Source organism: Nycticebus coucang, chromosome 13 (genome assembly GCF_027406575.1).
Source record: "Nycticebus coucang isolate mNycCou1 chromosome 13, mNycCou1.pri, whole genome shotgun sequence".
Classification (NCBI taxonomy): domain Eukaryota; kingdom Metazoa; phylum Chordata; class Mammalia; order Primates; family Lorisidae; genus Nycticebus; species Nycticebus coucang.
The window spans coordinates 53,141,622-53,166,959 of NC_069792.1; the positions used below are offsets into that span (position 1 = coordinate 53,141,622).

Sequence of the window (25,338 nt, forward strand, 5' to 3'; positions counted from 1 at the left end):
TGCTCTCTTCTACCTTGTGACCCTGCCTGATGTGCCAAACCTCTTGCTTCCAGGTATCTGAATATAGACTTGTTCCTTCATGACAATCATGTCTACATATGTGTGTCTTGCCAAATTCTGGGTCTAATCTAAACTCTTCCGTGGCTTCTCCACTTCTTGTCGTGGTTACTATCACTCCAGGAGGCTGTTGGTGATACTTTAAAGAAACTGAGAGAATAAGAACTCAGCAAGAGTAAAGATACTGTCTCATCAACAAACAATAGAGCTTCTAAAAATCTTTCCAATATTGTCCCTCATCAGCTTCACCATCTGAAAGAGATTTGTGGGTATGGGTTTTGTCTGATAGAGTAAATCATAAGCTATTTCAAATGAAATCCACAAAGTTTTTAAAAGGTTTTTTTATCATTTTGGACTGAAAAAGATTGTATAAAATAAAAACCATGCACTGTCAGGGGGAATGTAAAATGGTACAGCCATTGTGGAAAATGGCCTTACCTCAGAAGGTAAACAGATCCCAAGGGATGCAGTAGGTCCCACTCCAAGTGTATACCCAGGAGAAATCAAAACTTGTCTACACAAAAAATTGTACACAAATGTTCATAATAGCGTTATTTATAATAGCCCCAAAATAGGAACGTTGTAAATGTCCATCAGTATCAACTGATCAATGGAAATGTAAAATGTATTTTATCATACAATGGAATATTATTTGGCAATAAAAATAAATGAAGTACAGTTCACATAATAACATGGATGAAACTTGAAAATATTATACTGAATAAAAGCCAGTCATAAAAGACCGACCATACATTGTACAATTCCATCTACCGTCTATAAAATGCCTCTAGAGATAAAATCTCTAGATATAAAAAGTCGATTTGTGGTTGCCTAGGGTTGGGATGGGAGGAATGGAGAGTGATTGCCCAGGACTACAGGCTTTCTTCTGCAGTGATGAAAGCGTTCTAAAATTGATAGTGGTGATGGTACACATTTGGGGAATATACCAATAACCCTTGAATTTTATGCTGTCATTTTTTTTTATTTAAGAGACAGGGCCTCAGTCTGTCACCCAGACTGGAGTACAGTGGTGTGATCATAGCTCACTGTAGTCTCCAATTCCTGGGCTCAAGTGATCCTTCTGCCTTAGCTTCCCGGGTAGCTAGGACTACAGGTGTGCACCACCAAGCCCAACTAATTTTGTAGAGATGGGGTCTCACTGTATTGACCAAGCTTTGAACTCCTGCCTTGACCTCCTAAAGTGCTGGGATTACAGGTGTGAATCACTGTGTTCAGCCAAATTGTACACTTTATATTGGTACTTTGTATGATATGTGAATTGTATCTCAATAAAGCTGTTAAAAAAAAAGAAAGAAGAAGAAGAGGAGAAAGAAACACAAAATGAAGGGAGGCCTTTGGAACCCTGAACTCTGTGGACAGAAAGCAGTCTGAGGAAACTATTTGGCAAACATGGATTATCTACCCTTTATAGAAAAGGAAAGAAATGCAGTAAGTAGAAGCAAGAGCCCAAACAGCTAACCGTCAGCAGTGGGATTGAGCCTCGTAAATCAACATGTGCCAGTTAGAGTTCAGATTGCTGTGAACCAGTAGCTACTTTGTTTGATTTTTCTTTTCTTTTCTTTTTTTTTTTTTTTTTATCTATTGTCTGCCCTGTGTTTCACTCATTATTGTAATCTTGGTTTGTGGAGACAGAAAACTTGTCTCTTTAGTTCATAGATCTTCAGATTAATGAACTATACTCAAACTGGACTGAAGGGACTATCCCTGAGTATCTGCGTCCACCTGTGGACTTAGATGACAAGATCTTTAGATCTGTCAGGGGTCCTCAAACTGCAGCCCGGAGGCCACATGAGATGATGTGATTGTATTTGTTCCCGTTTTGTTTTTTTACTTCAAAATAAGATATGTGCAGTGTGCATAGGAATTTGTTCATAGTTTTTTTTTTTTTTAAACTATAGCCCAGCCCTCCAACAGTCTGAGGGACAGTGAATTGCCCCCCTGTTTAAAAAGTTTGAAGACACCTGCTAGATGTAACTTTTGGGGAAGAGGATTCTTAGGAGATTGTGTCTCTATTTTGCATGTAAGAGAATTGTAAATAGCTCATGGATATAGGGTGGGCTGTGGTGGACTTTAGAAAAATGTCCGCAATTATTGGTCACTTTCCATCAAGAAGCAGGATCTAATTTCTCTTCTTTTGAATATGAGCTGGCCCTGGTGACTTGCTTCTAATGAACGGAATGTGGCAAAAGTGATGCTGCATGACTTCTGAAGCAGGGTCATGAAAGTGATACAGCTTCTGTTCCACTTTCTCTTGAGATTCTCACCCTTAGAACCAAGCCACCATGTTGGGAACCAAGCCACACATTGAAGAGGCTACATGAATAGGGTGACCTCCCTTAGGTCCTAGCCAACAACCAGCATCTATCTCAGAGATGTGTAAATGAACCTTTAGATGAATTCATCTGCAGCCCTTGAGCTGCTACAGCCATCACCAAGAGAATCATAGGCAAGCTGTGCCCAAATAAAGATATATAAATCAATCTTGTTTTAAGCCATTAAGTTATGTGGTAGTTTTTTTTCCAGTGATAGATAACTGAAGTTGGTGATATTAATAGTATTTATTGCATGTTGGAAGGAAGGCAGAAGAGGCAACCAAGATGTTTACCATTTTTTTTTAATCTAAAATGTTTTCTAAATTAGCAAAGTAACAGATTGCAGTGTTGGATTGTAGTGACCCTGGAATTTTGTTTAAATCCTTATCAGTTTGTTTAGATAGTAAGGGCTTTATTATTCATAGGAAGCTAAAATAATATTAGAATAAAGCAGGTGAAACGTAGATTTGGAAGAGATAAGTCAAAGAGCAATGATTAAGAAGCTGAAAAATTATTTTCTCTATCACTTCAGAAACTGAATATCACTATTAATCAGCACCTCCTGTTTTACTGTTATGATGATATAGTATTCATTATAATACCTTTATAAATTTAACAAACCTTTTTTATAACTTTGGCATTTACTTTACTTTCTTACTGGAAAAGATCTGGACTCATACCATTCTCTCTGTAGCCCTCCCTGGTCATCCTATTTAAACTTGTAAATATCTCACTTCCCATACTCCCTATTTCTCTTTCCTGATTTGTTATTTTTCCTTGGTCCTGATCATATATAACATACTGGATTTGATTATTTATCTTGACTGTCTTTCTTCTCCCACTAGGATGTAATTTCCCTGAGAGCAGGGTTTTCTTTTCTTTCTTTCTTTTTTTTTTTTTCTTGTTCATTCACACATCTGTCCCCAGTGCCTGTAACACTGTTGGGCATATAATAAGTGCTCAATAAATATTAGTTGAATAAATGAATCCAGTGCTTTTTGAATTCCAGAAAGAGGATTGATTTACATTCAGAGTGCTTCCAGTGCAGAATGTATTTTATAATGTTCAAGTTTTTGAAAATCAGCCAAAATACCTCCAGGCCTCATCATATCTGGGTACAAATAGGGTTGTGATAATAATCAGATATCTCTGGCTACAGTTCCTCTTCTCTCCTCTCCTTTTTATCTCTGTTTTAGTTTTCTATTTAGGACTTCTTAAATATACACAAAAATAATAAGACTAGTATAATCACTCTCTGCATACCTATTAACTCAGCATTAATAATTAATGTTTTTTGATTATTTGATCTGTTTTCTTCCATCAACTTTTTTACCTTCCTCTGTATTGCTTTACTGAAAACCCAAGATATCATTATATTTCACCTGAAAATTTCAGTATGTGTTTCTAAATGTTAAACAGATTTAAAAATAAAAGCCACCATCACATCTCTTTCACATGCAACAGAATATTTCCTATTGCCTAATACCCATGAACAGATTTCCCTGAGTGACTCCAAAGTATTTTTATTCAAATAAGATTCAAACAAGGTCCAGATATCATACTTAGCGGTTATTTGTCTTAAGTTTACTCCATAACAGTTTCCCCTCCTTTTTATTAATGACATTGATTTTTTGGCAAAATATTGTGTCATTTTCCCTGTAGAATTTTTCATGTTATAGATTAGGACTGTTCTTTAGGTAAAAAGTGTTCTTACAGAAAAAACATTTCATACGTACTTTTTATTGCATCATTTCATAAGGCTTATTATGACATGTGATTCTCTCAATTTTAACAATGCCAAAATTGATTAGTGGGTTGTCACCGTAATGGTTTATTTATGAAGTTCCTTGCCAACTTTTAATCTAATACTTTCAGCATCCAATTATGACTTATGCATAGATCCATTATTTTGTTAGAATTTGCAGAAATAGTGATTTTTCTAAAGTGATTTTTCTATTTTTCATTTTATTTTTTAACCTAATTTCCTCTGTGAATAAGAGCTTTATTATTAGCTTATACTGACATGCAGTTTGTACTGGAAGAGCAGAGTAATGCTTGATTTTTTTTCCTTTATCAATTTTGAGATTGATATGATGCCCTAGCAACTACCAGTGTGATCAATGTTTTTTAAAAATGCCTTATGAATTCTTAGATTTTAATATGTTTTTGTGTGTTTTAGTCCACTGTAGATTATTTCTTCTGATTATTGGGAGCTCCTAGAAGTTGGTTTCTGTGTACTTGTGATGTGGTTTCATTGGTCTTTGATAACTTCCATGTCTCTGGCATACGGCAACCTAGACTTGTCTTGTGACTTTCCTGCCCCAAACCTGGACCAGATATTTCCTCTCCTTACCTTTTACATAGAAAACCATTTAGTGCCTCCCACGTTCAACATGGTGATCTCAGAATGTTTTTGTTTCCATGACACACCAATTCTGCAATTAGAGGTTCTAAAACTGAATAATAAAGAACACTAATCCCTAATGGTTACCGTCTTCATTTTCTACCTGTCTTCCAAGATCATGACTGAGAAGTTGTTAATAATAGCATTAAAAGGTCATAACACTAAGATCATTACTTTGAATGGGAAGAGAATGAAAAAGATGCCTTCGGCATTAGAAAAACTGCCTGGCTTGAAAACTCTAGACCTTCGGAATAACCTAATTCCCAAAGTGTGCCCAGAGATAAGGATCTTGACCCAGGTGAGGAATTGCCTATCTTTTTGGATTGAGAATGGAAAATAGGAACAGAGAAAGGAGGTGAGAGATTAAGACTTTGATATAAAGAGACTTAGCTCTCTGGAGGTAATGTGGAATATTTATTGAAGAGACACAAGAAGGCTTTCGGCTTAGAGGGAATTATGTGTGCTGGGGAGAGATGACATTTTAATTTATTTATGTGCTCTTTGATGATAAGGAGTTAATGTCCAAAATATCTAAAGAACTTATACAACTCAATAACAAAAACCCAAATAACCTGATTAAAAATTATTAAAGAACTTGATTTGACTTTGTTCAGAAGAATGACCAACTGGTATATGGAAAGGTTTTCAACTTCACTAATCATCAAGGAAATGCAAATCAAAATGAAAATGAGATATTACTTTACATTTGTTAGACTGGCTGTTATCAGAAAGGTAAAAAATAACACATTCAGAGTTGATCACTGTGGCTCATACTTACAATTTCAACACTTTGGGAGGCTGAGGCAGGAGGATCATTTGGAGCCAGGAGTTAAAGACTAGCCTGGGCAACATGGAGAGATACCATCTCTCCAGTAAATGTAAGAAAAATTAGCTGGCATGGTGGCACATGAAGGTAGTCCCAGCTACTCAGGAGGCTAAAATGGGAGGGTTACTTGAGCCTAGAAGTTGGAGGTTGCCATAAAATATGATCATGCAACTCCATACTAGCCTGGGTGACAGGGCAAGATCCTATCTCCAAAAAAATAAAGAAAGAAAGAATCTGAGACCCAGCATGGTGGTTCACATCTATAATCTGAGCACTTTGCTCAGGAAGCCAAGGCAGAAGGATAACTTGAGACTAGGAGTTTGAGACTAGCCTGGGTAGCAGAATGAGACCTCATCTTTACAGAAAAAACAAGTGTTGGAGAGGATGTGGAGAAAAGGAAAAAGGAAACTTTTGTACATTCTTGGTGGTAATGAGCAATCTCACTTCTTGGTAATTTTCAAAGGAAATGAAATCAATATGTCAAAGACATACCTCTATGTTCATTCCATATTCATTGAATCGTTATTCACAATAGCTAAGATATAGAAACAACCAAAATGTCCATTAATGATTTAATTTATTAAGAAAATGTGGTGTACTTATATGTGTATGTACACCATATATGGATATACAATCGTGCCTGTTGTTTCTGTCAGTGATGAACCACATATAATACGGTGGTCCCATAAGACTAGAATAACTATATTTTTACTGTACCTTTTCTATATTAAGATGTTTAGATACACAAACGTTTACCATTGTGTTATAGCTACTTATAACATTCAGTACAAGTAACATGCCATGTATATTTGTAGCCTAGGAGTAGTAGACTGTACCATATAGCTTAGGTGTGTACTAGGCTAAAGCACTGAGGTTTGTATAAGTACGCTCTATCAAGTCTGCACAATAACAAAATTGCCTAACAATTCAATGTATCTAGACTGTATCCCCATCATTAAGCAACGCATGACCACGTATATAATAGAATATCATTCAGCCTTAGAAGAGAAGAAAATTCTGTCATTTGTAACAACAAGGATGAAGCTAGAAGACATTATACTAAGAGAAATAAAACAGATGTATAAAGGCTAACACTACGTGATGTCACTTACATGTGTACTCTGAAAATGTCAACTTCATAGAAACAGAGTAGAGTGGTAGTTACAAGGGTCTGAAGAGAGAGAAATCAGGGGATATGGAGGTCAAAGGGTACCAAGTTTCAGTTATGGAAGATAAATGAGTTTGGGAGATCCAATGTGCAATAATGTCACTAGGGTTAATATTATAGTATTTGCTTAGTGTTCTCACCACACACATGCACATACATGCAAAAAAAGAAGTTACAAGGAAGAATTTGAAGTAATGGATGGTGAAAGTTGCTGAAAAACAGGATGAGATTTTCTTTTGTGGGCCATCTATTTTAGGTTGAACACTCACACGCCTCTAGCAGGTAACATATAGGAGGAAAAGGGACCAGGAAGAATCTGGTGAACTGGTGGCTCATGTGCTGTCAATAGTGGCAGTCCGGCTGGTAACCATCTCTACTGGGTTGTTGTCACATCAGGATTGTATATTCAAAAGTTTTGTTGAAACCAATCGTATTTTTTTAACTATATTTTTTAATCATATCCAGCGTTCAAGCTGCGTGTTTAGGCTTAATTCAGCAAATGGATTTCATTGCTTTATAAGTGCTAATGTGTGCAGGATTAGTTTTTAAAATATTCCAGTGTAAAAATGTTTCTTAATTATTTTTCCCAAACATCTGACAAGATATATCAGTCTCTTCATTTTTATCAGATATTTCTCCTTTTGGAATTTGTAATACAAAGTATTTTCTAATTGCAGTGAAATAGAAGGAGGAAATGGGATTGCTGTTAGTAACTGTGTTCCACAACTCTGGTTAGAGAGTTCTAGGAGTAAAATAAAGCAGACCTTGGAATTGCACGTTGGAACTGCCAGAGAGGCTGCTGCGGGTTCCTGCTGGCCCATGGATGTGGAGAGCCTTCCAATCCTATTGCTTGTTTATGGGGGTTGCTCTTGCCACTAACCCTGACCTGTGTGGCTTTTAACCATGAGCGGGATAATGAATACATGTTTGTAATTTAATCATAGTTGGTAACCTATTAAATTTCATATCCCATGCCTCATAAAAAATGTGGCTGTGAATTTAGAACTATTTATTAAAAATCACTAAGAAACCAAACAAGTAGGCTTAAAATTTGAAAACTGATGGAATTGTTAACATAAAAAGAGGGTGCCAAAAAGTGTGTACACATTTTAAGAAAGGAAAAAAATCTATGTTAAATTTGTAATACTCAAGTCACGTTTGACTTCTGCAATGACAAGTGGTGTGCAACGTGACTTCTGAGACTTATTCACCTTTTGTTATCAGCGTATATTGAGTAGTACAATTTTAGTACAGTGTTTTCCTTTCTTAAAATCTGTATATGTTATTGACACCCTCTGTGTGTTGCACACCTCCTGTGTTTCTAGTGCCACGTGTATCTAGTGCTTTGCCCACAGTATTGTCCTGGGCCTAGAAATTATAGTTAGCATTTAATAATATCTGCTATTTGCCAAGCACTCCATTCAAATGTCTCTAATCCTCAAGACAGCCCTAAGAAGTAAACACTAGTATCCCCATTTTTAATGCCTGAGATCACATATCTAGAACATTGCATAGCAGATGGTCTATGAAGCCTGTGCTTTGCCTCCTGCACAAAACGGACTAAAGAGTACACAGCAATAGGAGAAGAACATTTAAAACGAGGATCCCACACACAGGCAGTCCCTGAGTTTCAATTGTCTGACTTGCGTACAACTAGCACTTACAAATGGAGGCTATTACAGTAAATCCTTGAGTTACAAACATCTGACTGACATGTGACTCGCACTTATGAATGGAGGCTATTTCAGGAAATAGGAAAATGTTCTTGCTTCAACTTACATACAAATTCAATGTAAGAAAGAACCTACAGAACCTATCTTGTTTGTGACCCAGGGACTGCCTGTATTATGTTCAATTCCATTGTATGTGAGAGCATGTGTGTGTATATACATACACATGTATATTTTTTAATGCATAGGTATGATCATTCCGAGTGATAGTAAATTCTTTTTAAAAATAGGCAGTGTATTACTGAAGGCAGTGTAGGAAAAGTTAGGAATATAAGCCAAAGAATAAAGCTATATGATTTCACCAAAATATAGCTTGGATCTCAACTCCCTTTTCTATAAAATCAGGGTTATCATGAGGGCCACAACAGGCAATGCTAAGATTTTTTGGCATAGAGTTTGGCACATGGTAAATTTTGTTTAAAGTTAGCCATTAGTATTGTCATTAATAAATTATTCAGTACTTTTGCATCTTAAATTTCTTATTTCTTTTCTCCGACTTATAAAATGAGTGCTATACAATATTGAACCTACATTCTATGTAACCCAAAGGCATCAATAGACATTGAGATGCTCACCTCACATCCAAGATATAAGAGGAAACACACATCTATTTTAAGGCAAGCCACAGATAGGTTATAAATGAGGTATGATTGGGTCAATACAATCAAATAAATAAAATCAAATTTAGGAAAAATTACAATAGACAGAAACTATTTGGAACAAGTTTATAGAGATACAAAATACTTACAGAGGTTGGAAAAATTTAAGATGTGTTAGGTAGGGAAATTCCTTATGGACTGATCGTGCAGTTTAGATACAGTCTAGTAGGATTGGATTAAGGGAATTTAAATGATAGTACATCTCATTCCTTGCATTCCCTGACTGTGTAATTCTATAGGCGGGGAGTGCTAGTGCTAGGGTGATTGCAGTGGAGTAGTACTGAAAAAGGTGCATCTAGAAAGAATTCTGAGACTAGAACTTGATGACAAGACTGAACTTAGATGGAGAGAGAGAAGTTGGGTAGACCCAACGTTTTGTCACCATACGATTGTGAGAATGGTAGGTTTATTAATCAAAGTGAAGGATGGGAAAAACAGATTTAGTATGTCCCTGGGTATTGTCTAGTTTTAGACTTTGAATTTAGAGTGATCTACTGAAGCTGTCCTAGGAAACAAAACCAGTGAGATAAGATTTTTTGTTAAGGGATAGATGTAAATTCCTACATTTAGTTTAAGAATTCAATTTCACAGTCCAGGATATGGGATATATGCTTGACAGTTATTTTGGGAGTTTTTTTTTTGGCTACAGACAATTAATTATGCACTTATAACATGCCTTGCTGCTGAAAGAGTGCATGCCATGGTAGGCTATGTCAGCAGGAGCGTAGTCATCTGCTTGAGGGAGACCTAGTGGTCCCACAAGCATCTGTGCTATGAGATCTCATTTCTTATCTCACCGTAAGCTCCATGTGTTCAGAATGCAGGACTCACAAAGATTAGAGAGTGACCAGGATGGTCAGGGGTCTGGAAATTATGTCCTGAGGAAGATGGTTGAGGGGGAAATGGAGCAAATTCAGAGGGAAAATGATAGTAATCTCCCAAAATTTGAAAGATTGTGTGGGAGAGAAGAGAAGGAATACAGCTATTTTTTATAATTGCTATGAGAATTGGGTAGAAGTTTCAGAGAGACTAAACACAAAATAAAAATCCTCTAGAGAGATAGACAGAACTTCTTAATAAGATAAAAGAGCTACCCATCATTGGGTGTTATGAGGAATGTTTATAATTACCCACCTGCATTCTATATGTTAGACTAGAAGACATAAAATTTCCTTCTAATTGTAATGCTGTGATCCCCTGGGTCATGAGTCCAGAAAAAACCAGTTAGTAGCAATGATGTCTTTCAACGTATAGCACCATGCCAGTTTCCAAAGGACAGAGTTATTCTCCAACAATACCAATAGAACTTCATTCTATAGATAATTATTGAAGAAATGCAAGTTTTAAAACTTATCAAGCAATTATCTGTTATCTGACTGACATTTTCCTTCAGGAACTACCTGTGACAATACTGAATGTTACAAATGAGACATTGCATAGCCTCTTTCTGGCTGCCCACCATTCATGCAACGCTTTGTTAGTAAAACACCATTTGGAACGACTTTGTTAAGGCATCCCAAACATCTTATACCAAATGCCGTCTTCTCAGAAGGAGCGTCCCTCATGACCCAATACAACCTGGAGTCACTGGTCATCCCACTATCTTGTTTTCTTTCTTTCATATTTATCACTAACCACTAACAAATTATTTACTTATTTGTTGTCTGTCTCACTTCCTAGCAGATAAGCATTGTGGAGAGGAATTTTGCGTGTCTTATTCACTGTCATTTCTTTGGTATTCAGAATGGTGTCAGGAATGTAAACAAAAATATAGATATATAAATATAATATGATATACTAAAATATAATTGACATATAAAAATGATTGAATTAATAAAACATCTGGTGAGGTTTTGAGGCATTTCTCAAAGATATCTGAGTCTTTACTACAATGTATTTGGACCATCCTGTATAATTTACACCGAAGCTCTGACATATTTACTGACACATTTGGCATCTGAGTGTAACTGCTACCGCTTAATGCTCTTAAAGACTATTATGAATTAAAAGCTATATATTTTATTGCTTTTCCTATTCTATGAAGAATAATTTCAGTTCTTTTCACTTCTTCTGAGTTTTGACTTTGAAATTCTTTACAATTTGAGGAATTTGAGTGAATCCTCTTAATCTATAGGCCACATTCTTGGTTGTGGCACTCGGAATTTCACATGACATCCTTTTCTAGCCGAAGAACCAATTGGTTAATGTGCCATCCAGATAAACTGTCTTTTCCTGGGACAGCTACATGTTTTACGTCTTCTTGGGGGCTAAGTTGCATCGGTTACCAGCCGTGGCTGTCAGTCACTCTACTGCCTTCTCCCAGATGGTTTTTCAAAGTGACCTTTTCCTTTCTTCAAACCTCTTAATCTCCTCTACCCAGCAGATGACTGCTTCATATTTCAATGTGAAAACAGATGCTCTCAGGACCTCCCTCATCCATCCAGCACCAAATCCACCCACTTAGCTGACAGCGACTCACTTTCTCTACCTTCCTTCCTACTACCTTGGAAGAAGTGCCTTCTCTTAGCTAAGGCCAGCCTCCACTTGCACTTCACATCCTCTCTCCTCTCACTTGCTAAAGGATTTTGATTCTGCAAGTATCCCTGTATTCATATCAGGAGTACTAGTATCGGATTCTCTGTGGGATTATTTTCATCAGCATATATATCAACTATACGATCTTTTATTATAGGAGAAAACTAACTTCAGCTTCTTCCTCAATTTATGGTTTCCATTCATAGCAAAAGCTCTTACAAGAGTTCTCTGTTAGTCATTCTATTTGTTTGCTCACATTTTCTCCATAGCTTTCAATCAGACTTTCCTTTCCATCCTTCATCCCATGTTCAAGGTCACTAATGTCTTCCCTGTTGCTAAATTCAGTGGTTAAATTATATGCTTTAATTTTACTTAATCTTTCCCTGAGATTTGACCCCGAACTTCCTTCATAAAATATATTTCCTTTTCTTGCCCCTTGAATTCTGTTGCATTATGTATCTTTGAAATCCTGAAACAGGTTTTTGTGCTCTTGGTGTTCTCAGGAGAAACCTGTAAGGGAGCAAGGGAATCCGGACAAGGCAGGGGAAAACTCTAGGCAAGGACTTGGTTTCCTTGGCTCAGGAAAAACTGAGCCTCAGTCATGTCCCGCCAAAGCTCTGGAGCAGGCCTCTCACCACACATGGAAAGGGGCTGGGCTGTTGTATCTATGCATCTGTTATGGGCTAGAGGCTGTCTGGGAGGGGTGAAGTGGAGGCATAACTTCCCATGCTCACCAGGTAAGCTCCTCCTTGCATGCCGCGGACCGCCAGTCGATGGGCCTCAGTCCGAGGGTGTTCAGGGTGAACGTTACAGGTGGATTGAAAGGTCGACGCAGGATGAAAATGACAGACTGCTACACACCGAGTGATGAAGAAAGCAGCTGTGACTTTACTTTTTTAAGCATGGTATTTATACATTTTCTTTCCAGGGTTAAAACAATGTAATCATTATTTTGCTTATGCTTGTAAATTATTTTTGTGTCTCCAATTATCTTTGTGTCTCCATATGTGGTTTATCATGCACTATATATTTTCAAGGTTTTTCTTTTTGGAGGGAGGTGGTTTATTTTTTCAAGGTTTTTGTTCTAGGGAAGTGGTTTCATTAGTAACACCTGGTTGCTTCCCCTTATCTAGGAATGTCAAGATTTGTGACTTCTCTTAGTTCTGTAATTGGTCTCAGTTTCTTATGATCTCTTTTAAAAACAGCTGAACATATTCTTTTATGTATAATGCTTGACTACTTCTATATATTTTTACTCTAATTAGTAACTATATTTTGATTCATAAGTAATTGTTTGTTAAACATTAAACCACTCTATTGATTTGTATTACATATGAAAATTAGTGAAGTAAGATGTTTTTCTAAGTAAAGTTTTATTGCAGATGGTGATAGTGCATGTTGTGTTAGAGAAAAGTTTTTCTGTGAGAGGCACCGTGGATGGTGGGTGTGCATATCGTGATGGAACATTTTGTTTGCCGTGTCTGCATTGTCTCAAGTCACTGACATTTATGGTAGGGACGTGCTGTTGTGCAGGCTCTCTTGGAGCCACTGAGTCCGGCACAGCCATACTTGCTGTGTTTAATTGTGGATCAGTAAGTCACTGTGTTTATTCTTAGTTTCTCAAAACAATCAGGCAATAATCAGTCATTCAACTGAACAGACAGGTTTCAGGGTAAAGGTTTCTTAGGCTTTTATGCCGCACCTCATGACTTCCTACGTTCACTAAAAGGCATGCTAGGCAACTTACGCGCTGCTGTCGCAAGCCAGGGGGACTGGGGGTAACGCTCCGGGGAGCACAGACCGCCTAACCACGTACTTTACAACGCGGACAGAGCCATCCCACCACGGCCAGATGCCGGGGGTGCGGCACTTGCAGTCAAAGGAAACTCAGAGAAGGATGTAGGAGAAAGTCTTCAACAATTTATAGTAGCTGATGAATGAGCACTGGCTCAATAAAAGGCCTTGGTTTACCAGATACTTTAGCTGTCCTGTCCTTTTATTATTGCTCAATAATTCTTATCCGGCAACTCTTTCTCAATCTCTTCCTCTGCTGGGCTCCATCTTCTCCCCACACTCATCTTGGGTTTTCTCTTACAATCCCATCTGACACCTTTTACTTACTGAAGGCACACAAATTTGTCCTGTGGTCATCACTATTTCAGAGAACCCTAGAATTGCTTTTGCAGTTGCATTGACATTTCCATTTAAAGATCTAAAAGGATCTTAAGTTTAACATGGATAAAACAAAACTCTTGATTCCTTCTCCCTCCTCCAAAACTGCCCCTGTTACAGTGTTCCCCATATTAGGTATTCAACTTCCAAAGTTAGGTATTATCCACGATTCTTCTGTTTCTCTTACATCTCACAACCTTCTGGCTCTTCATCCAAAGTGCATCCCAAACCCGCCCACCTCTCTCTTCCAGCACAGTCACCTTCCTGGCCCACTCCATCATCTCTGGCCTGGACCGCGGCAGTGATGTGTCTGTGCTATCTGTGCTTCACCCTTTGCTCTCCCTGCAGACTCTTCTCTAGGGAGCTGCCTGGTGAGCCTGGGAAAAGTCATATCAAATCATATTACACTTCCGCCTAAAACCAGTCATTTTTCACTGCACTTAAAGTCCCAACCCCTGACTCTGGTTTATAAAACCATGCATACTCTGATTCAGGTGTACATGTCCAACCTCACTTTTGCTGGCTGTCCCTCTACCCACTCCCTTAGCCATGTCAGCCACCTCTAAAGACACTGGGAATGTTCTTGGTTTCAGCTCTTTATTTTGGCTGTTCTTCCTTATTGTCCCTTGGATGGCAGCTGAAATATCAGCTTCTAAGATGGGCTCCCCGATCAACTAGTTATCTCCTCACTCTTTCATTTCTCTGTAGAGAACTAATTTGTTTATTTTTATTATTAATCTGTTTAATCTTTTATTTATTGGGTTGTTGCCATCTTCCTGTTACTGTGTAAGTGTCTTGAAGGCAAAGGTGTTACACATCTTATCTGTAACCTGGATGTTTTTTAATGAGTGAATGGTGACCCATCTGCCTCTTTAAAGATGGTTGCATGCTCACTTAGACTATGGGTATTTTTTTGTTTATGGATGTATTTCTAAGCATTTGTTTATGGTTGTATTTCTAAGCATCATAAAACCCACAATACCCCAAAACCAAACGGAAACCCAAACCCTTTATAGTCAAGAATGATTTATACCCTGCAATTTCCCTTTGACATACCATGAAATCGAGTTACTATGTTATATTCATATATCTGGGCCATACACTTAGATTCTGTAAATTACAATGACAAAAATATATCTAACTCATAGATGAGAACCTACAGTATAACATACAAAATGACCGTCATATATTATAAGCTGTTTCTTGTTTAACTTTGCCTATTTACTTTAAAAAATATGCATTACCATTTCTTTTGGGGGAGACAGTTCACCATGAGTCTGCCACAGTTCTGTACCTCTTGTAAGCAGAAGCACTGGCTGCCTTTCTTCTGGACTAAGTTTTCAAGGATGTCTATATAGCAGACATTTTTGCAAGTTAAAGATAGTGTCTCTCTCTAAAGCAGAGCCCAGACATGGTTTCCGTCCATTACAAAATATTCAGGGTCCCTAAGCTCATGATTCCTCTTCTGTAACATAACCCAGAAGATAATACTTCACATCGCAGTATCATATCTTTGATTTCTTTGTATTGCCTGTGGAAAAAGTAATGATATTCTGGACACTGCTATTGCTCTAATTAACAAACCATCTTTTGTTTTTTTCCATGGATGGCACAGTTTCTGTCAGCATTTATGAAACTGTGGCACATTTACCTCTCAGCTTGCTAGTCAGGTAAAATACGGCACACTTCACAACGCCTCACACTCCTGGGTCTCTCACCTGTCCCCACAGAAGGTGTTTGGGACTCTTAGCACTGGTGAATGTTATGCACTGCTCAGTAAATTCAGATAAAAAGGTGAAATCTACCTCCTTTTGAGAAAAGATACTTCAAATAGTCACTATGATAGGCAATAATAGATCTCCAAAGAGGCCCACACCCTAATTCCCAGAATTTGCACGTGTTAGATTGTGTGGCAAAGGGAAATTTAGGTTGATAGTCAGCTGACGTTGAAATGGGGAGATTATCATAGGATATCCAGGTAGACTCAGTGTAATTATGAGGTTTTTAAAGGTGGAAGTCAGCATCTGGTGATGTGAATTGAGAGAGTGAACCAGCTGAAAGGGGAACTATAAACCAAGGAATGCAGACAGGCTCTGAAAACTGGATAAAGGAGAGAAAACAAGTCATACCCTGGAGTTTACAGAAAGAAACACAGCTTTACCAACATCTAGATCAGTGAGGCTCATTTCTGCTTTCTGATCTCCAGAACTATAAGGTAAATTTGTATTGTTTTAAGACTCAAAATTCATTGTAATTTTTTTTGTGTGTTTGGTAGTTTGTTAATGGCAGTGAAAGGAAACTAATACTGTAACAGCCTCTGCATGAAATTCTTTCATTCAAATAACTACTTGAATGTATTTTAACTTCACCATTATAAAATAGAATAATGTCTCCAAGATGGTAGATGTACTATACTTATTACAATAGGATAATGGTAACGCTCAGACAAAAGCATATATGGAAATAAAACTTTTACCATAAATTCATAGAATAAGAAATTTCCTTGTAAATATATATATACTTCTTTACATTAATTTAAGTAATTGTCATACATCTATAATAAGTACAGATGACATTTAAATAGAAATTGTAAATTGTCTAAATTTTCTTCTGAATTATTTTTCTTGTCTTATGTAAATTGCTTAGTTAAAATTCTTTTTTTTTTTTTTTTTTTTTGTGGTTTTTGGCCGGGGCTAGGTTTGAACCCACCACCTCTGGCATATGGGACTGGTGCCCTACTCCTTGAGCCACAGGTGCCACCCGCTTAGTTAAAATTCTTAATGAATCCTTTTAATATTTAATATTAAAATTCTAAAGTATGCAGTTGGTAATTAAATCTGAATGACAAAATATGTTTGAGGGTGTAAAACAAGGTTCTTTTTGTGTCTTGGAAAGCACAATTAGATTTCATATCAAAGAAAATTATGTTTTAACAAACAATCCTGTATCACTGATTTAGATTTTAGCAACAAAGAGGAACTTTTTCTTAATATGTGCAGTTCTTCCTACATCTGACCAATTTGTTATTTGTAGGACAGGCAAATATGTGGCAGATCTTTTCTACCCTATTTGTACCATTTCTATAATTGCTTTGTAAACTTTGTGACCACACCAAGTGACATCCAAGTTAATGGGCCCTCAGCTGTATCCACATTCTAGAGCACACAGTGGCCTAAATGAGATATCTCATTTGGGAGTTGTATGCCAGGAGGATCAGATCTTAGGCTCTGTTTCTGATTACAGGAAATTAGTCCCTGTGCTAAGTGTTTAGTGGTTTGACTCTATGGGTTACAATGTTAGGATACTCTTGTGTTGCTCAGGTGAGTTACAAATGGATCATCAGTTGTGTTTTTAAATACCTTTGGAATAGTTTGTAATGCAATTCTAATGAAGTTAATTGCTCTATTAAAAATTAAATTGTGCTTTAATTAACACAAAGTGTTTGAGCTACCTTATTTATAAAAATAATCTTAGGTAAATGAAATAATTTTTTAAGATTATCTTAAAGTTTTCTTAGGTTGCATAGATCTGATCAAAGGAGCTTAAATTATGTCTTTTTCTCATTTGAAGATGGATAATGTATGAATTCATTAAATTTTGATGTGTTTGCAGTTGGAAGTACTAAATCTGGGAAACAACCTTTTAGAAGAAGTTCCAGAAGAAATGAAATATCTCACATCCCTGAGGAAGCTCCATTTATTTGGAAACAAGATCTGTAGATTTGCATCTGCAGCATGTGGTAAGTTACCAAAGAAGAGCAGCATAATAGTGTCAAATTTAATCCCTCCTATTTAATAATATGGACTAACACGGCAGTGCATGTCTATGGTCCCACCTGTTCAGAAGGCTGAGGTGGGAGGATTGCTTGATATTAGGAGCTCAGGCAACTATGATCACATCATTGCATTCAGCTTGGGTGACAGAGGAAGATCCTGTCTCTCTCTCAAAGGAAAAAAAAAAGATATTTATTAATCTGCTATATTCCTTGGCCAGGTGTGGTGGCTCAAATCTATAATTCTAGCACTTTGAGAGGCCAACACAGGAGGATAGCTTGAGATCAGGACTTTGAGGTCAGCCTGGGCAACACAGTGAGATCCTGCCTGTCCTGAGGCAGGTGGATCACTTGAGCCCAGGAGCTCGATGTTGCAGTGAGCCACTATGACACCCCTGCAGTCTAGTCAGGGCAACAGAACAAGACTCTGTCTCAAAAAAAAGGGAGGGGGGGACCGAAATGAAAAAGAATTTTATATGTTTTAATATTTTGTTGCTGGAGGTATGTATATACTACTTTCAAAATTAAGGAATTATTAAGGTAACCCTTTTTTCAATTGTTGTACCATATATTTATTTATATGTAAACCTAAGAAAATAAGTATTAGTGTTAATTATTTTCCCCTTTGAAGAATCAGTGTACAACCTGATTCTTGAATCTAGGGATCCCTTTTTTGAGCCAGAGAGAATTGTTTTTGAAAATCAAAGCAAGGGAAGCTCTTCACAGCTATCCTTATTCTTTTCACTTTTTATTCTGTCTCCAATGTTGTCACAATTTTTGATCAAGATCCTAAATTTAAATGAATTTAGGAAGATTTTGAAGAGAAGATATAAGATTCAAAAAGTAGCATTATTTTCTTTGCATTTCTGTAACTAATAATTTCTTCATGCAATACAACATTCTTATTTAATACTGATACAGTGAGGTTAAGAACAGATGTGGAATGATAAAGAGTTTCATGTGATTTTTATATCGTTATTAACTCATGTGAGGAACTTTATCATTTTACATGTTGGTCCCTAATGGTACAAAGCAAGTTGAATTTAAAATTTATAAGTTTCTGTGAGCTTTGGAGGCATAAGTGCTATATATAGTCATTGTCATCTTCAAGCATAATTTAATAAGGGCATTATCATATAAAGCATTAAATTAGAGTTTAGAGTTGGCAAATAGCACAAATAGATTCCAGTACCATCATTTTAAAGACACTTTAAAATCTTAGATCATGTGTCCTGGAAAAAAGTCTTTCTCAAAATAACTTTAACGAACAATTATTGATGTTTATTCACATTATATATACAAAGCAATAGGTTTAGAGTCCAATTACAGTTTTCTTAAGAAGAAAACAGTTTGTACATAAAAGAATTAAGGCCATGTAAACAAATACACAAAAATATTTTATGGCCTATAGTAAGGGGACAAAATTAAGTATAGCCTGGTGACTATAAATAATATGAGCATCCTAATTTATGCTAATTTAAAGCTCTATTATATAGAATTCTTTTCTTATGTTGGTCTTAAATGTGAGGTAACAGTACAGGTATGTCTATATCTGTATCTATAGATATGTAGATATATATTATATTTATGTGTGTATAAAATCTATGTAGAGTGCCCTGAGCGTCTTTATTTTATTTGTTTTTTGATTTTTTTGGTTGTTAGGTATTCAAAACCCAGTGTGACTGGCATAAAATGTTCTATGTCAGGTCCTAATTATACAAAAGTGGATGTAGTTTGATGTCAGGGAGTTGAATGCTGACCAGCATGGATCTGGACAGCCTTTTAGTATTACACGCTCCTGTCCCCTGACCAGAGCAGAACAAACAGGGCTATTCGGGTCTCAGCCTTAGTCAGTCTTATTTTCTCTTTCTTGGGGCTCGTGATACAATCTAACACAGTTTAATAGGTGTGAGTAATCATAGGACCCGAGGCAGAGGTTGCAAACTGATGGCCCATGGGCTGAATCTGGTTCATAAATAAGTTGGTTCTGTTTTTTCAGCCTTTTATCAACTTTGAATTAAGTATCCACATTTTCAAATCAGGAGAGTTCACATAAAAGTCTGGATCTCTGGCTTTTTGGGATGTGTTTTTAAAAAGAAATATTAGGGAACACTGCAATCACATTTCTATTTGACAACAACGGTGGTGGTCGTGTCTGACAAGGCAGAGGGTTATCTTTCTGATGCGTGTGGGCATTTGATTTTGACAACTCTGTTGCCTATGAACATTCAAACTCAGGAGATGGATACGAATACATAGAAAAACAGAGCAAATATGTTAAAAAGAGAAAGAACGTGGAGGAGTAGTGAGAAGGTATAAATATGAGATGGAGAGAAACTGTAATGAGAAACTAAACTGTATTCTGCAGAGATACTCAGAGAGTACATTCCTGGGTTTCAGCTACCTTTTAGGTTCTTGTTCCAGTTTGTAATGAGCCTGGTTGTACCCTCTGTCCTCTTTCCTGAACATTGGAACTATGTGATAAATTCCCCCTTTTTTTTCTCAGTTCTGGAGGCTCAGGAAAAAAAAAATTCCCCCCTTTTTGCTTGAGCTAGTTTAAGAAGGTCTCTGTTACTAGCAACCAAATGACTCTTGGCCAAGGCAAGAAACCAGAAGGAAAACAAAAGGGTATAGAAAAGCAATTACAAATTACCTAACAGGTGGCCAATGTGACTCAAATTATTTTCTAACAGATGGCTTACAAAATTTGATCCTGCTTAATCTGAACAACAATCAGCTCACTTGTCTTCCTCAAGAAGTCAGCAGGTAATTTTGTTTATAGTGAGACTTGGCTAACATTCCCACGCGGATCATCCAAAAGTGTTGTGTGTTGCATGAGTCCTGGTGGGATTGGTACCTAGCAAAGAGGGATCTGGAGGACTGAAGCAAGCCGCTAATTTTAAGCAGATGATTCTTAAACATTTCAGAGAAATGAGAAATGGCATGACTGGGTAGTCTATGTGTAAACATGGGGGTTTGAAACATTACATTCTGAAGTTGATGGTCTTATTGATTTCCCAACCCTGAGGTTCTTGGAGTTAGCTTAGCTACAGAACTGAACACATTAAGTTTTATTTCACATGAGACTTGTAAACCATTTTGAGCATGATGGAAAAGGTAATATAAAAGCAAGGGATTGAAAAGAACAATGTCATTTTCATAAAACAAAACCCTGTATTTTATTGAGATTAACCAAAAAACATAAACTTTTCCTCCCTTAATCCACACATCTGCACTAACAGGCTGCCATTCCAGTGCCTTTCTGCAGCCGGCCGAGGGCCTGGCCCTTCTGTAGGCAAAATGCCCTCTTGGGCTTTTGTTCTGACAGATGGATAGAGAACTCTGCTCTGGTTTACTTCGGAGACTCTCTTTATTGCCTGTTGAACAGAAACAGACATATTATAGAGTAAGAGCATCCAGAGTTTTAACGGAGAATACAAAACTATAAACAGTTCTTGACACTGGACTTTCTGTGGCACCAAAGTCTGTATCAATCCACTAGTTTATACCTCAAGCCAATATATTATTGTTCCCAAGTAGATTATTACAGGGAATGTAGTATTTTAAGTCAGAGTAGCTAGGAAAAAAATTGAATCAATTTAATTTCTGTAGAAGGGGATGTATTTACAGTAATGAAAATGCCAATAGTTGTCTACTTACTTTTTTACTTGTTTGTCTTGTTAATTGATATGTGTATTGACAATGATATAATAAAAAAGATCTAGTGAATGAGGTGCAGGCCATATCTTTGTGCAACTAATCTTGTGACTTTGAGCAAATAATTTAATGGCCGTGGACCCCAGTTTTAACAGAAGAATTTTGAATAGATGAACTTCACAGTCCTTGCAGCTATCCCCATTATGATTTTACAATTTAGTAAGCTTAGCTCTGTTTAGAGGGTACAAACTGCAATGTTCAGAGAATCTAAAATCTGAGGTACTATGTTAGAAAAGTAAATTAAAGCTTTCACTGGAAAAGTAGGATTGTTACATATGTAGGTCTGCACTGTTTTATAGCTAATTCTGGGTTGTGTTCTGACTGTGCCCCAGATATAAGAGATTGGTCATATGCCTTCATTTTGCATATTAATACATTAAGGTCTAAGAAGGTGTAGAAACTTTCCCAGGGCTAGAAAATGGAATGGCATTGGAATTTCTGGCCCTGGGAAAGTTTCTACACCTTCTTAGACCTTAATGTATTAATATGCAAAATGAAGATGATAATAATACTTAATCCATAAAGGTATTTAGGGTTGAAGTTGGGAAATAAAAGGTTTTAGGTTGAAAAAGTACTCGATGGATATTAGTTTTTATTTTTTATTTATTTATTTATTTATTTATTTGCAGTTTTTGGCCGGAGCTGGTTTTGAACTTGCCACCTCCAGCATATGGGGCCAGTGCCCTACTCCTTTGAGCCACAGGCGCTGCCTGGGTGTTAGTTTTATTACTATTGGTCATTATTTTTCTTCTTTTTTTCTTAATTGAATTGCCTTGACAGGTTTTGTCAAAAATCAGTTGACCATTTATGCATCAGTTGGACTCTGTTCTGTTCTATTGATCTATTTTTCTATCTTCATTAATCCCGTTGGGCTTCTATAACAAAATATCATTAACCAAGTAGCTTATAAACAACAGAAATTTATTTCTTGCAGTTCTTGGAAACTAGGAAGTCAAGATCAAGGTGCTAGTAGAATTGGAGTCTGGTGTGGGCCCACGTTGGTTCTCAGAATATGGCACCTTCTCCTTATGGGCTTACATGATGGAAGGGGCAAGGGAGATTTCTGGTGGGATTCTTTTACAAGGGCAAGAATCCCATTAATGACGGTTCCACCCTCCTTACCTAATCATTTCTCACATATTAAAACTATCACTTTGGTGATTAGGTTTTAACACATGAATTTTGGGGGGACATTCAGACCTTAGCACCTATTCTATCTTCATTACTATAGCTGTATTGTAAGCTCTGAAATCAGGTAATGTGAGCCCTTTGACTTAGTTCTTTGTAATTGTTTTGGCTATTGTAGTTCTTTCAAATTTCTATATACATTTTAGTTCTATGTAAATTTTAAAATGATTTGTCAATTTTTATCAAAAGAAAGTATTAAAATTTTCATTTAGATTTCATTGAATCTATAGTTCAATGTTGGAAAAATTTGCATCTTAGTAGTATTTTTTCTTTCTATATGAACATAATTTTTCTCTACTTTTATTTAGTGTTGCATTCAATTTTCTCACTTGTAACTTATAGTTTTCATTGGGAAGGGGCCTCATGTCTTTTATTGATTTCATGGGGTATTTTTAATGTTACTATAAATGGAATTTCAAACACTCTTAATTGTTTGTGGCTATAATAGAGAGATATGATAGATTTTAATAATATTGACATTGTAGTTTATGACTCTACTTTTAATTCTTTTGTTTAATTTTGATTACTTCTCTTTAACATTTAAAGTTTTGACCATCTTTTTAATTTGGAAATATTATTCTCCCACACCTTCAGGAATTCCTTGCTAACTTGGTTCTTTTTCTATTTCTTTGCTTGTGACTTCTCTGGGTGACTTTAATTTTTAATGGTCAGGCATTTATATTTCTTAAGAATCTTCCCTCTGGCCACCTCTTTTGGTCCCCTGCCTCTTCTGTTCTTCACATCAGTCTTCTCTATTCACATGGCTTCCACTGCTATGTCTTAGAGTCTGACACTAAATTCCCTTCACTAGCATTTTTTTGCTCCTCAATCTTCCAGCCTCCCATTTTCAACTGCCTAAAAATTTCACCCCTTTATTCAATTATTATTACTATCTCAGTACAATTCAGCTTCAAGGTTGTTATATATCTTTGTGCTTAGCTTTGCAAATAGACATACCTGCATTGAAGTTTTTTTTTTTTTTTTTTGAGACAGAGTCTGAAGCTGTTGCCCTGGGTAAAATGCCATGGCATCATAGCTCACAGCAGTCTTCAACTTGGGCTCAAGTGATCCTCTTGCTGCAGTTTTCCTATTTTTAGTAAAGATGGGATCTTGCTTTTGCTCAGGCTGGTCTCAAACTCATGAGCTGAAGCAATCCACCGGCTTTGGCCTCCCAGAGCCCTAGGATTACAGGCATGAGCCACCATGCCTGGCCCTTGCATTTGAATTTTGACACTGCTATCTACTGGGTAGGTAATTTGAGGAAGCTGTTTACTACCTCTGATCTTTTTTTTTTTTTTTTTCATTTCTAAAATAAGGGGAATAATTCCAACCTCAGGGTTAGGCTGCTGATTAAATCTACTGCACAGGTATATACTGGATGCTTAGTAATGGGAATTCCCTTCTGCTGCTTTCTTCATAATCACTTCTTAACTCCCTATTTCCTCTGCTTGCCCTATTTTACAAGTTCTATTATTTAAGGCCAAATTGAAAATGTCGATTAACATTAATTCCCAATTTAACCTGTGATTTGCCATAGGTACCATATCTGTAATTACAGACTCAAGTTTTCTTAATCTTTCTCCCCATCCTATGGTGTTTTCTGTTCTAACCTTACAGTATTTCCTTTTAAATCATGATATCCAAAAGAGCAGAATTTTTGCCTGATTCATCTTTGCAATTTCCACGGCAATCAAGTGGTACTGGATATATCTGTATCTACATTTCTGTCTACTTCTCCCTGTATCTGTATCTATCTCATGCGTCTGTGTGCATATGTGTGCCGATGTCCTTCTCTGCCCCCTAGCTTCCTCATGGGCAATGTGTATGTATAAAGAATGGAAAATAGAATTTTCTTTTTCTAAGATCTAGGTTTTGGTCATATAACATACTTTTAAAAATAACCATCTGATTACAAAATATCTTTAAAAATTAAATTTCAGCAAATACTTTTTATGCTCACATGATTTACAATAGTTGTAAACCCTTGACTGAAGTAAGTTTCAGATGAGTAAAAAAAATAGACACATGATTTCTGATAAGCCATTCCTATACAATTAACTTTCTTATTCTTGTGATTTCCATTCATCTGCCTTTTTTCAGATTAAAAAGTCTTACATGTTTGAGTATAAATCATAACCAGCTATCCAGCATTCCTCAAGAACTTTGTTTCCTTAAAAATCTTTATGAACTTCAACTTAACTACAATAAGCTTATTTGCATACCTGAAGATATTGGGTCCTTAGAGAATCTCCAGAAGCTTTTTCTGGTCAGAAACAAGATAGAAAGTTTGCCAGAGGTAAGAAAAACTTGGGATCACGTTTTTTTCTTGTTGGGGAAGAACTCATTTCAATGCAATGGGAGGCAGTTTTAGATTAAGTATGGTTATCTGAGTACATTCATTACTTGCTTTTCCAAAGATGAGATGTGGTCAATCCCCAAATCCCTGTGACAGTGGGGGAGGGGGGACGCGTTTCTAATTTGGATTATTTCACATAGCTAGGGCTTCCAGATTTAGTAAATAAAAACACAGGATGCTCACTTAAATTTTAATTTCAGATGAACAATGGATACTTTTTATTTGGTATGAGCAGTTCACAAGTATTACGTGGGGTATGCACATACAAAAGTTAGTCATTGTCTAAGATTTGAATTTAAGTAAACATTGTATATTTTTTTCCAGAAACTATATATAGGACAAAATATAAATATTTTGGCCATTTTTCCTCCATATCCATTTTCTATCCTTCTCCCTCCTGCTCCGTGCTGGGGAGTCTGCA

The 25,338-nt window shown here is 36.6% G+C and overlaps 1 protein-coding gene across 2 annotated transcripts in view; it reads left to right on the forward strand.

The window, feature by feature from the left end:
* Window positions 1–4,912: 4,912 nt before the first annotated feature.
* Window positions 4,913–25,338, forward strand: part of LRRC69 (leucine rich repeat containing 69) — a 122,620-nt gene continuing 102,194 nt past the window's right edge. Inside the window, exons 1-4 of one of the 2 annotated variants that reach the window (XM_053558846.1) lie at window positions 4,913–5,092; window positions 17,497–17,623; window positions 20,350–20,422; window positions 24,662–24,857. In XM_053558846.1, coding sequence (XP_053414821.1) covers window positions 4,913–5,092; window positions 17,497–17,623; window positions 20,350–20,422; window positions 24,662–24,857 — 576 coding nt within the window. The remainder of the gene's footprint in view (window positions 5,093–17,496; window positions 17,624–20,349; window positions 20,423–24,661; window positions 24,858–25,338) is intronic. The other variant, XM_053558847.1, reaches the window with a different exon arrangement.